Source organism: Herpailurus yagouaroundi, unplaced genomic scaffold (assembly GCF_014898765.1).
Source record: "Herpailurus yagouaroundi ecotype Mexico unplaced genomic scaffold, PumYag 190, whole genome shotgun sequence".
In the NCBI taxonomy this organism is placed as follows: domain Eukaryota; kingdom Metazoa; phylum Chordata; class Mammalia; order Carnivora; family Felidae; genus Herpailurus; species Herpailurus yagouaroundi.
Genome location: NW_024412421.1, coordinates 34,962,986 through 34,977,250, shown reverse-complemented (window position 1 = coordinate 34,977,250; position 14,265 = coordinate 34,962,986). Strand labels below are relative to the sequence as shown.

The window sequence follows — 14,265 nt, the reverse complement described above, 5'->3', positions numbered from 1 at the left end:
AGGAAAAAGGAATTTATTGGCTCATGGTGAGGCTGAATCCAGGGCTCAAATTATGCCAGAAAGCACAACTCTCTTCTCCATCTCTGGCTCACTCTGCCCCGTGGGCTTGGTGGTCAGGTGGGCTCACTACCCCCCTGTGCCCCGGGGGTCCAGACTCAGGTAGAGAAGAAGCGCTTTCCCCCAGCCTCTCCGGCAGGGGCCCCGACGACGGTGCACAAGGGGGGGGGGGGTCACAGGCCACCATCCGTCCACAAACGGATCCCTCTGGCAGAGGACTGGCAGAGGGTGGGCTCAGGCCTGGCCCCACACCCAGCCCCCGTCCAAGGGGTGATGAGTCACCACCAGAAATCTGAGTGGTGCTCTGAGGAAGGGGTCGTGGCCCGGGGCAGAGGCAGAAAACGTCCCCTGCACTCTGAAAAAGGCCAACTCCTAAGTCAAGTCCAAACTCAAACGCTCTGGTAGTTTATTGTGACGGTTGTGGGATAGCCCGAGGGCAGCGATGCCATCTGCTGTGGGGTGGGATCGTGTCCTCCCCACGCCCCCCTCCCCCCCCCCCCTCGTCGGTGAAGTCCTGACCCTGTGAGCGTGACCTCGTTTGGAAATAGAGTCCTCACAAATGCCACACTGGACTAGGGTGGGCCATAAACCCAATGCCAGGTGTCCTTAGAAGAGAAAGGGGAAGGAAATTGGACAGACACAGGGGAGGCCGCGTGACAATGGGGTGAGGGACCAAAGCGCTGCAGCCACAAACCCAAGAATGCCAGGAGCAGCCAGAAGAGGAAAGTCCTTCCTTGCATCCTCCGGAGCGAGCACAGCCCTGCCCACACCTTGACTCTGGACTTCTGCCCTCCGGAACAGGGAGAGTGAATGCCCGTTGTCTTAAGCCCCCAGTCTGGAGTAACTTGTTTCCGCAGCCACAGGACACTCCTATTCTGCCCGACGCCGAGCTAGCACCCAACACTGCGTCCGGGCACCTGACGTGGGCCCTCAGTCTCCCCAGCCCATCACGTCCCAGCCCCAGCACAGCAGCTCTCCCAGACTCATGAGGATCCCACGCTGGTGTTTTCCAACGGGGCCTCGGGGAGGTTTGAGGAAGCAGTGGCCCTAATGGCCGGGAAAGTCCTCCAGGGCAACCTTGTGACTCTGCTTTACAGGTGCCCCCAGCAAACTCCTGATCAAAGGGAAAACCCCGCGAGACGCCCTCCAGCCCAGCACAGCTACACCGCATGCAGAAACAACTTGGCAGGACCCGAAGCCCACGTGGCTACTGGCCAAGAATCCCCAAACATGAAATTGCTGCCTAAATTCCCTGCTCTCACACCTCCGGAACCCATGTGGTCAACTCCAGCTGGCCGTCTCTGCCATCCGGACACTGGATCGTCTCAGCCTCCCGTGGAGAAGCTAAATCAAAGCCGTCCTGACCCAGCCAGCCTCGGGGGCCCGTGCCCTCTCAGCTCAAGTCCAATCTGATGGCTGTGCCAGGATCCTCAGGCCACCATGGGGCAAGGCGGAGCTGCGGGCACTGCAGTTGGACAGACCAGGATCTAGATCGTGACTCTACCGTTTACTTGGCATACGGCCTCTGGAAGGTGTCCAGCCTCCCTCAACGTCCCCATCTAGAACAGATAACTGTACTTTCCTACTTCTAGGGCTGCAGTAAACAGGAACCGAGATAATACACAACATAGACATTGGCTTGATTATGTCCCGCTCAAGCACCCATTTGGTAAATATTTATTGGCCATCTCATAGGTGTCAGGCAACATGCTAGAAACCAGGGTTACAGTGGGAGGCAAACAGGTGTTTTGAAGTTTATTAAGATGAAGAAGAAGGTAATAATAGGGACGGTGATGGTGGTGATGAAGCTAAGACCCCTCTCTCGACCATGAGACCATCACGAGCGGGAGCGGTGTCTCCCATTTCCCGGTCCCTCAGTGCCTTGCACATAGCATGTACTTAACAAATGCGTGTGGCTCACGGACTTATTCTTCAAGTTCCCTTAAGCAGAGGAGAGCTCCGCCACGGATAGTTCCAACTGGCCCCCGTGCAAATCTCTTTGCAGTCATGTGTTTTATCTTTAAAACTGACTTCAGATTTTCATTCTGTTCCACGGTATATCCATGTTTGCTTTACTTATAAACAGTAAGAACTTTTTTCCAAAACTTTGAGTGAAAACGATGCCCCAAGAAAACATACCCTGTTTACTCCTGTGGCTTCTGAGATACTCACCACACACGCACACACACACACACACACACACACACACACACACACACACAGCCCAGTCCCTCAGGCCGCCCCACACACGACCAGAAGCCCAGAGCCCAAGGCCAGAAGTGCGAACCCAAGCTGTTGCCCACTCTGGATAAGAAGCCTCTCTCTCCTGGTGCCTATCCAGCAGGCAAGGCCCTGAAGGCAGCTCGTGCGCTGCTCAGTGCTCTGCGGGGCAGGGAGGTTGAGCCTGGGCTCAGCGACTTTAGGCTGAGAGCCAAAACATGTCAACATAAGAAGGCCCTGAGAAGGTCTCTGGAAACTTCATTTTCCCTGTAAAACCCCAGTGTTCCCAGCATGGGGAAGCTGCACCATCAACCTGGACAGACCCCGGGCCACAAAGCAGCGGTGTCCACTGCGGGAGCCCCGCGGATGCCGACAGCTGGCATTTCAGGAGCTGCTGCGTGTGGCCGGAGTCTGCAGGTTGGCTGAGGAACCCGCCCAGCTCCCCAGTGGCAGCCGTCCTTCTGCTACACCCTCTTCAGATGGTGACACCAGGCAGGAAGAGGCAGGGCAGGGCGCTCACCAGGCTACTGGGCAACCAGAGCTACACTCAGGGCCTGGCTTCCCCACCCCCACACAGCCCGGCTCCCAGAGGCTCTGTTTCCCCATTTCCAAAGTGGGCCTTTGACACGATGTTTTTCAGCTCTGTTACATAACAGTCACCCTCGGAGCCTGGAAGTAGAAAGCAGTTCACGGGTAATTTGACGACACGAGTTCGGAAATAAACCGGGCTTTACCGAGCAGATGAAAATGCGTCTCGCTTGACCCATGAGGACGGGGGTCCCGTCCTTCCAATCGCAGAGGTTTGGCATCGGTAGGGACATGGACAAAGGGGGAGTCTATCTCGCTCCGTCCCCTTCCCCGGGGTGGAGGCAGATCTGGGGCCCGATCACACGGATCTGAGCTCCTCAAGTCGGAGAAGCTGAGTTCACCTCTGACGTGTGCGGCGCTGAGAAGCCTACCAAAGCTTTTCCCCCAGGGAAACAGGGAGGGGGGTCCATTTCACTCTCAATTTGCAGAAATAATCGCTCCCATTTTCAAACAAATACAGCCATGTGGTGGAGCAAACTACAATATATATGCCCACGAATGTCCACCAGCAGACACGAGACTTTCAAAGGAACGTCACGCCCAGCAGGACGATTCAGGCCACCGTCCGGAACCCAGATTGCACCAACTCTCCTCCAGCCTTCCAGGAGACGAGTCTCACAAGGGGGAAGAAATGTAAAGGCAGAGCCAACCTCTAGGGGCTGCGGGACAAGCACGGAGCCTGGATGCCACCTCGTGTTCACAGGGGACATGACAGCCAGCCCTGTGCCACCTCTGTGAGGGTGTGAGGTTCCAAGGCCTGCTGATGGGGGAGAGCCCGTGTCGACGTGGGGACCTCGCAGCGAACACCTCCCTGCCTCTCCCGTCGGCCCAGTTCAGCAGCTGGGTCCCCCCTTGGTCACCAGGCTCGTCCGGGGGAGGTGGTGTCCCCACCCCGAGCCTGGCCTCCAGAGCGCCTGCCTGGGGGCTTGCTTACTCCAGGTTCACTCCCCTGGACAGTGTGGCTCAGGAGCCCCGGGTTGGGGCAGAAGTCTGTTGGTCCCACCCATTCTCCAGGCAACCTGGGAACGAACACAGCAGTTCGAACCCACACTGAGGCACCCGGGGGAGATTTTGAGCCCTCCTGATACACCCAGGGTGAGGCCCAGGCCTCAGTGCCTTCAGGTGGCCGCCAGGAGACCCCACCTCGCAGCCGGGGCTGAGGAACACGGGAACAGAGCCTGTTTCACCGTGAACTTCCTCGTGAACCTCGGCGCCCTCGGGAGGGATGCCCGCTCCCAACACGGCTCTGCAGCCGGGTGGCCAACCCTCCGGTCACCCTGGGACCAAGAGGCTCCGGGATGTGTGGTCGCCTGCATGGACAGTTCCTGTGCTTCCTGTGGGACTTTGTCAGGACGGCCTTCGTGTCCTACGACACAACGTAATGGACAACCCTAGGGACGCAGAGCTTTTGAGCTAAAACTGTAAAGGTCCCAGGGTAAGCCAGGACGAGGTGGTCACCCTGGCTCAGACTAGCAATGACCGGGCCTGGACCTCCATGGGCGCGTCTTTGAGAGCGGTGGCCAGAGCGCCCATCGGCTTCTTACAGGGGACGGTGATAGTGGCGCTTTCCATCCCTGTCTGCGACCCACACCCTGCTTGTGCACCAGATTCACAGTGGCAGTGGCACCGTACGATTATGTTTCATGGAAGGGATGGGATTCCCAACATCCATCCCAGATGCTGCCTGTAGGGCAGGTCTGGGAAGGGACGGCTGAGCTGCTGTGATGTGATTGGTCAGCTGGACAACAGCGACTGGGGCTGATTTGGGTGTCGACTTTTGGTTGGTTCAGCGGCCAGGAAGTGGTGGCCGTCACAGGAAGATGAGGAAGTCATTTGAAAAGATCCTGAGAGGTCGACTCGTCCTAGAGTTTGGACACGTGTACTCAGTGAACATTTACTGAGCACCTACTGTGGGCCAGGGGCCCAAGCAAAGACTGCACCACAGCAGCCGCTGATGGGGCTCTGGTGCAGGCCACCGGGGGGTTGAATCCCAGCACTGCCTTTACCGGCTGTGTGACCTCAGCCAAGTCACTGCACCTCTCTGTGCCCCCATCCCCGACTTTGTAAAATGCAGTGAATAACTCCCAGCTGTTGTGAACAAATGATGCCTGAGAATGGTAAGCCAGGGCCGGGACCCAGGTGCTGGAGGCACACTCAGCCCCTCACCAGCCTTTGTGCGGTCTAGGGTTTAGGCGACGTGTGGAGTGAGCCAACATCTGACACGTGTGAGGGCTGCGGGAATAGTCCTGGGAGTTCATCGCACCGGGGGAAACCAACGCTCTGAAGGCAAGTCAGACGCAAGAAGGTAATGTCGGCTTCAACTTGTGAAGCATTTCAAAGCACCCAGAAGACTTGACAGAATCTGAAAAGGGTTTCTAAGAGTCGCTACCAAAAAAGTGCTATCTCGGAAATGCAAACTGGTGCGGCTGCTCTGGAAAACAGTGCGGAGGCTCCACGAAAAATTACAAATAGATCTACCCTACGACCCAGCAACAGCACTGCTAGGAATTTACCCAAGGGACACAGGAGTGCTGATGCACAGGGGCACACGTACCCCAATGTTGATAGCAGCGCTTTCAACAACAGCCAAAGTATGGAAAGAGCCTAAATGTCCATCAGCTGACAAATGGATACAGAAGATGTAGTTTATATATACAATGGAATACTACTTGGCAATGAGAAAGGATAAAATCATGCCATTTGCAACAACGTGGATGGAACTAGAAGGTATTATGCTGAGTGAAATAAGTCAGTCAAAGAAAGACAGATATCATATGTTTTCACTCGTATGTAGATCTTGAGAAACTTAACAGAAGACCATGGGCGAAGGGAAGGGGGGGAAAAAAGTTACAAACAGAGAGGGAGGGAGGCAAACCATCAGAGACTCTTAAATACAGAGAACAAACTGAGGGTTGATGGGGGGTGCAAGGGAGGGGAGGGTGGGTGATGGGCCTTGAGGAAGGCACCTGTTGGGATGAGCGCTGAGTGTTGTATGGAAGATATTCGACAATAAATTATATTTTAAATAAATATTTTAAAAACTAAAAGAACAATTATGTGTGTACTAAAAATAACATAACTAAAGTAAAAATACTGGCAACTATTTTGCAATAAAAACCTATTTTAAAGAAAAAGTGCTATCGACGTTCTCTTAACCTAAAAACATCTTTTTCTCCTTCAAATACCAATATCAAAGATGCATTAAAAATACACGTAGGGGGGGCGCCTGGGTGGCTCAGTCGGTTAAGCGGCCGACTTCGGCTCAGGTCACGATCTCGCGGTCCGTGAGTTCAAGCCCCGCGTCGGGCTCTGTGCTGACAGCACGGAGCCTGGAGCCTGTTTCAGATTCTGTGTCTCCCTCTCTCTGACCCTCCCCCATTCGTGCTCTGTCTCTCTCTCTCTCTCTCTCAAAAATAAACAAACATTAAAAAAAAAACTATTAAAAAAAAAATACACGTAGGGGAGCCTGGGTGGCTCAGCCACTTAAGCATCCAGCTTCACATCAGGTCACATTCTTGTGGTTTGTGAGTTCGAGCCCCGCGTCGGGCTCTGTGCCGACAGCTCGGAGCCTGGAGCCTGCTTCGGATTCTGTGCCTCCCTCTCTCTCTTCTCCTCCCCCACTTGTATTCAGACTGTCTCTCTCTCAAAAATAAACATTAAAAAATTATTTTAAAAAGTACACGTTCGGGGCACCTGTGGCTCAGCTGGTTGAGCATCTGACTCTTAGTTTCAGCTCAGGTCATGATCTCACAGTTCACGGGTTCGAGCCCCATGGGGGGCTCCTCACTGTCCATGCAGAGCCTGCTTGGGATCCTCTCTCTCCCTCCCTCTGCCCCTCCCCCAGGCATGCACGCACACGATCCCTCAAAATAAACTTAAAAAAAAAAAAAATACATGTTCAACCTATTCAATTGCTCTTTTCGAAAAAAACTAATTGACCGTGCTCCTGCCCCCACCACGGTGACACTCCCTTTTGGAGACCGCTCTGTGACACCTCGTGGGACCCGGGATGCCTCAGGCTCCTCAAAGCCCCAGCTGACAGCCTCTCCGCGGCAGGACGCACACAGAAACTCCTCCACATCCCAGGCCCGGCTGCGCGCTGCTCTCCCCCTATACCAGGCCTTCTCGAAGAACTCTGCTAGGCTAATCCCGCGTGAGAAAGACCGAGACCAGACTCAACTGCCGTGATGGAAGGAGCCACCACTACTGAGTTTTGAAGAAGCTCGGCCGGTGACACACAAGGGGTACAAAGCAGCAGACCGCAAGCTGTCGGGAAGCAGACAGGTTATAGGAAGCAGACAGGAAGCAGAGAGGCCATAGGAAGCAGACAGGACGCAGAAGCAGACAGGAAGCAGACGGGCCACAGGAAGCAGACAGGACGCAGGAACAGACAAAAAGTGGATTGGTCACGGAGCCACAGTTGATATTCCCTAGCTTCCGCCTTCCATTCTCCATCGTTGGGAAGGGGTGTTCCGTAGGAGTGATACCTCCTTGCCTCATTTTCTGATACCGTCAGTACGGATTTTGGCTTCTCTAGTTGCTGTTTTTATGTGGGGGTTCACAGACACTCAAGAAGGAGGTCACTGCAGGCTCCATCCTCCTAGAATCCCTTCCCCATGCTGCTAGCCACTCACCCCCACAACTGTCATGGTCGAGTTCACCGCTGCCCTCACCGGCGCGGGGGCGCACCTGCCTTCACGGCTCCCGGTTCCTCTGCCCTTCCTTCTCGCGGCCCACTCCTTCCCTCGGAGTTCAATCCCCTTCTTCCCGACCGTGCCCTGCAGCACTTCTCCAGAGACCAGTCAGTAATAAAAGCTGATCTTCACCTATGAAGATCCTGCTTTCTCTGCTCGTTATAACAGTTTCATGGATTCTGTCATTTGAGAGGAAATTATCGTTCCACTGCCTTCTGCCTTCTAGGATTGTGTTTCAGAAGTCTGCTGTTGACTGTCCCTTTGCAGGGAATAGCTTTTATTTATTTATTTATTTACTTACTTATTTATATTTTTAGAGGGAGAGGGAGAGCAGAGGAGAGGGGCAGAGAGAGAGACAATGTCAAGCAGGCTCCACACTCAACACAAAGCCCAACGCAAGGCTCGATCCCACGACTCTGGGATCATGACCTGAGTCAAAACCACAAGTCCGACGCTCAACTGGCTGAGCCACCCAGGCGCCTCCGGAATGATTTTTAAGTTGTGCGGGGTGGAAAGCTGCTGGCTAGTAACAAGGTGAACACGAGTGAGAGGCAAAAATAATAGGAAAAAGGGACAAGGTGCATTTCAATAGCCGGGAACTCTCCCGGCAAAAGGTGAGGAGCTGCCGGGGGGCGGGGGGGGGGGGGGGTGTGCCGAAGGCTCCCACGGGAGGCCAAACCCGGGTCTTGTGGGGAGCCCCACCCCAGGGGCGCAGGGACCCCCCGGCCTCCCTGGTGTTCCCAGCGCCCTGCCCCAGCTTCCTTCCTCCCCGCCCTCGCACGGCACTTCAGCCCCGTTGGTGGGCTTTCAGCTCTGCCCTCCCAGTGCCTTTGTCTGGAACCGTTTCCACCTGCCACCCGCACCCCCACCCCAAGACGACTTTTGACGCTCTTCTTGGCTGGTCCTTGACTAGTCACATCCTCAGGGAGCCCTCCCCCAACCAACCTCAACTTGTTCCCACACCCACCCTAACCCCGTCTCCATCAACCCTGAGGAGCATCATTGAAGCTTCCCATTCTGCCCATCGTTTTACTCGTCCTCGGTGTTCCTACGAGCCCTGTAAGGATAAGGGCCCCAAGGGCCAGGTCTGTCACACCCCACAGCCTGCAGATGAGAGAGCAAAGGTCAGGTGGCCCTCTGGCGTTAAGGGTGGCAGACTGAACCGGGCACGAACGCTGCTCCCTCCTGAGTTGCCACTACGGTGGCAGGAAGGGGCAAGGACACAGACGACAGGACTCCACGGTCACACTTTGGAAACGGACGCTGACGTACAACTAGAACCCTCTTAGCAAGTTCAAGAGAGCAGGTTTCAACACCGTAAGGGCAGGCCAAGAAAGCCTGGTTACCCCAGAGAAAGTCCCCAGGCTCAAGGAGACTTCGTCTGGAGCTTTCCGGCATAAGAGTCCGGGGTTCAGAAGGACCTTCGAACACCATCTCCAGGACTCTCTCGAGTTCCCTCAGGCAGAGCCCTCCACTTGTAGCCCCATTTAGCTCCATCGTCTAACCCGGGGTAAAGGCCCCTTCCTCTCGGGGTTGTTCTGTGGAGGGACAGTGGCCTTGAAGTGCCTGGCCCGGGTAGGTTCTCAGTCAGTGGGTCATTTAAAGGTCAGAAGGGAAAAAAAAAAAAAAAATTTAAAGGTCAGAAGGGCCAGGTAATGAGTCAGGAGTGACCCTGGGCCACGTCAGGCACCTCGGACCCATGCAGGAGCCCACCCTGGGAAAGAGTTGAAAATGGTACCATCTAGCAGGAGGCCCGAGCTTTGTAGGTGAGGCCATCCGGAGGCTATACTGGCCTCACACTGGCCCTCACAGCCAGACTCCCAAGCCCTGCAGATCCCAGCATCCCTCCCCCCAAGGCGGGGAGGGCCTCCCAGGGAAGTCAGTGGGCCCTTCAAAACAAGGGAGCAAGGGCATTCCTAAACCATCAGGACGATTCTACAATCAGGGGTTTTGCATAACCTGAACTTTCAGCCACTTAGTTCAAGCCTTCTAACCACCTGCGACAGCCTCTGATCGAGCCCCAGGCCAACTTCGCCTCCCAGTTACGGCTGCGCTTCTCAAAGGCCGCCTCCCACTCTCCGCACACTCCCCACCGAGGCTGCTGGGAGACCCCTCTGTGCCAGCCCTCTGCACAGCTCCCCGCATGGAACGTTCTAGGATCTGTTCTGCTGTTTCGGCAGGGCCTCCAGGGATCAGCGAGGGGATCTGGCGGGCAGGGCAGGCGGGAGAGCAGGACAGCGGGACGCGAGCCCAGAGGGGGCCTGCTGGGGCTGGGATGATGCCAGTTCCCTGGCACGGACTCCGACGTCGCTTTCTAAACTAAAAGGCTGAGAGCGGCCAGGGAACCAAGTCCATCACTGATGGAGCTCAGCCTGCCCTTCCTAAGGCCACGGTCACCCACTCCAACCAGCACTGACAACGTCAAGGCGGGAGGGCGGTCCCAGAAGAAAAACAGCCATGGGGGCTTCTGCTGGTCCAGCATTCCTAGTCGAAACCAAAACCAAAACACCCCGCGTACAAAGACCCTACGTTTCTCGTTTTTATATGACGTCCCCTTGAACGACTTACTCTTGCTATTTCGTCTACACCCGAGATATGTTTGCAACAGACACTTGGGACAAACCGTTTCAAACAACGGGCACTGGCGCTTACAGTCACCAAAGAAGCGACCACGGCAGGGTTCACGTAAACTGCTCGTTTATTAGCATCGGTACTGCAACATAAGTTTCCGGGAGCCGCGCTGAGCTGCACGGAGGTGGCGGAACGAGGCGAGGCGAGGCGAAGCTCGGGTGGGCGGAGTGGCGGCTCCTACTTCTTCCACTCGTTCTTGTCGTAGTCCCACTTGGCTGAGAAGCCCTGGATCGGGCTGACCTTCATGTCCAGCATCCTCTTGGTCTGCTTAGCCACCCACTCCTCCTCGAAGGTGTGCGGGATGGGGCCATACACTAAAGCCCAAAACAATTTCATGAGACAACGTCGTCCTGACAGGTTGATTCTAAGCCCACGCGTTACACGGGTCAGGCCTTCCCCCCCAACACACTGGCCGCCAGGCTAGCAAAGTCGTCTGCTGCTCGGCACCCACACCCACACCCATACCCGGGTTTTGAATTCTGGGCACTGACAACTCTTGGTATTTCCAAACTATTCTCTGCTGACGAAAGGTTATCAATGAAACACGAGCTGAGAGCACAATGTCTGCTCCGTACGACGTAGACGAGGGGGCCTACAGACTAGCGCTGAACACAAACAAGAAACCACGAGTGACTTGTGAGTCTTGAGGAACACGTCCACGGTCAGACCGAAGGTACAGGATCACAGCCGTCTGGAACGGGAAAAAGCCATTCTGCCCGGACACAAAGAACCCGGGAGAGGTAGCACGGAACAAGCAGACAACTCCAACGGCCTCTGTGCAGACCCTGTGAGGTCTAACGACCCAGAATTCTGCTTATGGAGACACAGTCCGTATTCAGTCGAAACAGCCCTTCGATAAGAAACAACACCCTTTTCCTTGACCGAACCTTCCCGACGCCGTCCTCCGATAACGTAATAAAGCGTCACAGAAAGGCGGTGTGCCATACAGAGCAGGAAGTCCTTTGCTACCGAGCACGGCCCGCCGCGAAGAAGTCAGAAGGTGGCTTACACCGCTTCGGTGAACGTGAGCCGGACCCCAGAGTGGAGGCGCCCGTCTCGTGCACAGGCGCCCACGGCCCACTCCCGGGCGCCGGAAGACGGCGCGGAGCCGACCCGATCCGGGCCTGCGTGGCTGCGACCCGAGACCCCAGGCCCCCGCGACCCCCACTCACCATAGTGCTTCTCCCAGATCAGGAGGAGAGCGGTGAAGCCGATGAAGAACATGGCAGCGCCCACAACCGTCTTCCACTCGTTCGTGCTCCTGTTCATTTCCGCGAAGCTCTCGTTGAACTTCATGCGGTACACTGGGGAGAGAGCACAGCCGTCGGTGCGGGTGAGGGGAGGCCGTGCCAGCAGCCCCTCCTCCGCGGGGCCCGCGACACGGCCGAGGGGCACAGCGCACACGCACGTGCTCTCCCACACGGGTGCGAGGGGTGGCGGAGGGGACAGAACGCACCTAGTCTGCTTTGAGCACGAAAACCCCACAGAACTCCTCGGGTTACGGTGCAGAATCCACGGAGTCCCCAGAGTTTCACCCCCACCCCCCGCCACCTGACGGTGACTTTCGGCCTCTGATCTTCTGTCAGTAAGTTAGAGCGGACACCGCCCACCCGGCAGGGCCGCCAAGAACCCGTGTCCGCACCCTCCTCCTGGGGGACCGGAGCCCCAGGGACCCGGGCAGAGGTGCGGCCAGCCCACAGAGCCGGGGCCCGGGAACAAGCCCTCGGGACACGCCCCGTGCTGGTCTCCGGGCGGCGCCCCCAAGCTCACAGCCCAGACCCCGGAAGACATTCTCTGTCACACGGTCTGCCAACACTTCTGCTTCAAGACCCACATTCAACTTTTTCATCGATGGAGAGGCTGCTCCAGGGGGCCTTCTCTTTCTCTTTCAAGGCCTTCTGGCTGGCAGAGAGGTTCTTGACGTGAGCCACGTCGGGCAGGGGGTAGTCACGCCGGTCCACATAACTCGGGAGAGCGTAATCTTCACTCTTCACGACGCTTCCTACAAAACACAGCGACGAGTGTTTGAAAATTCACACGGGTTCCGAGTGACCAACCCACACGAGGACAGGCGTGTGCACCCTGAAGACCTCAGTCGTCCCAGGGACTGAGGCCACAGTGTCACACAGCCAACGGACCATCGGGGGAAGCAGGCACAGATGGCGGGGCGAGGGTGCAGGGCCGGCTGAGCGCGGCCCTTCTCGCAACCGACACGCCCCTGCCAGGCCAACTGCCACCGGGGACGGCAGGGCCACGCGTACCAGCACCATGCAGAGGGCACGCGGGGCTCTCGGGACACCCTGCTGGCCTACACGAAGGCCCTTCTGCAGGAGACTCAAACGAAGGAGGGAGAGCAAAATCGACAGAAAACTCGTAAAAGAAACAAGCGTCCAAAGGTCAGAAACAAGACACAGGGCGCTGTTTATTGTCCCAGAAACAAACAACCTGCGCCCAACAGAGGAGGGACGCAACTACCCCCACAGGTGTGTCAAAGGTGTCATTCGTTCACAGGTTCAGAAATGATGGCTGAGCACCCGTTACACGCTCACCGCAGCTCCAGCTGAGAGCAGCGAACGGAGCCGGCCGCCCGTGGGTGCTCACAGGCCAGAAGCGGACAGACCCGTGGGTCCCAGGTCACGGCACGGGGGCTCAGGAGAAAGAAAAGGCACAGCAGAGGAAAGGAATCGGGGCGCACGGAGAGCAGGAAGCAAGGGACGGCAGTCAAGAGAACGAGGAAATAGTCGCGTCCTCAGCAAGTCACAGAAGATCCCGGGACCTTTTTTTTTTTTAAGATAAACCACTAGTGTGCTTACACGTCCACGTAACTGAACACACAAAACTCCCGGCAGAGCAAACCCAAGTTGTTATCAGTGGAGAGAGGACAAAATGGGGATTTCTGCTCCAAGAGATAGAAATCTTAGTGCCTTAAAATGAGCACGCCATCTGTGTGTTGCTCAAGGAAAGAGAAACAGCTCAGACACCAGAAAACAAAGGAGTATCTTCATTTGTATTTAGGGCGTTCCCACTGCTGAGAGCTGTTTTTTCAATTCCATCCTATGCTTGCAAGAAAACGCTGTGATCCAAACTGGTCTGGAGGAGTGAGGTCTTGCAAAAATGCTTCGCTTCCGTCAGCGGAGTCGCCATGAGCACACTCTCCCAGGTCACGTTAACAACAGTGACCCATCGCTGCACCTCAGGCAGAGCACAATTTCTCTAGATGCTGATCTCTGGAGCGCAAGTGACTTACGTATACACAGCCCGATTCCGCAAACTTGAAGGTGGAAAGGACTGGAATTACTTTCCACGGTTCTATAAAAATGAGTGGCCTAAAAGAAACAAATGTATACCAGCACTCAGCTCCCGTTGATCACTAAAAACAGACGTAAACTGGGGTAACGAGGACCTTCCACAACTGACCGGTGGTTATGGCACAGCTCAGGCACTCAACTCAAAACCACTGAAGGGCTCTTTCAATGGGTCCTGTCTGTCGTGTCAATCGCCTCTCAGTAAAGTTATAAAAATGCGAATGCTCGCAACCTTGGAACACTCTCAGCATAAAATTGCACTTTCTAGAACAAGAACGGCCAACGTGTGGTCTCGGGGCTGCAAGGGTTCTCAGCACTTTGGGCCTGGTCCCCCACACCCCACAAAGATTAGCACACCAAGCATTCCTTTAAGACGGAGACGAAAAGAGACTTTGCATCTGAGCGAGGGGCTCGTCTCTGCTGTCCTCAGCTGGGTGGGTCTTTCCCTGAGCCTCTGCTGAGGAAATCTGGGGAATCAGGAGCGGCCCCCTCAATCACACGTGTCACAGCACAAGCACCCAGACACAGAGGCGGCTGCCAGTGGCACTTCAAAGCGCTACTATCTCAGGGGGAAAACCAGTCTGTGTATTCAGGCACCACGCGTGAAAGCTAAAACCGGAAGGACGGGGGCACCCGGGGGGCTCAGTCAGTTAAGGGTCTGACACTTGATTTCGGCTCAGGTCATGACCTCACGGTTCATGAGTTCAAGTCCCACGTGGGGCTCTGGGCCGACAGCACCAAGCCTGCTTGGATCCTCTGTCTCCCCCCCC

At 55.9% G+C, this 14,265-nt stretch overlaps 1 protein-coding gene across 1 annotated transcript in view; it reads right to left on the bottom strand.

Moving 5' to 3' along the window:
* Positions 1-10,239: 10,239 nt before the first annotated feature.
* Positions 10,240-14,265, bottom strand: part of COX4I1 (cytochrome c oxidase subunit 4I1) — a 7,775-nt gene continuing 3,749 nt past the window's right edge. The window contains exons 3-5 of the mRNA XM_040443267.1: positions 12,025-12,192; positions 11,363-11,494; positions 10,240-10,504 (exon numbers count right to left, since the gene is read on the bottom strand). Of these exons, the coding sequence (XP_040299201.1) occupies positions 10,368-10,504; positions 11,363-11,494; positions 12,025-12,192 (437 nt within the window). The 3' untranslated portion in view covers positions 10,240-10,367. The remainder of the gene's footprint in view (positions 10,505-11,362; positions 11,495-12,024; positions 12,193-14,265) is intronic.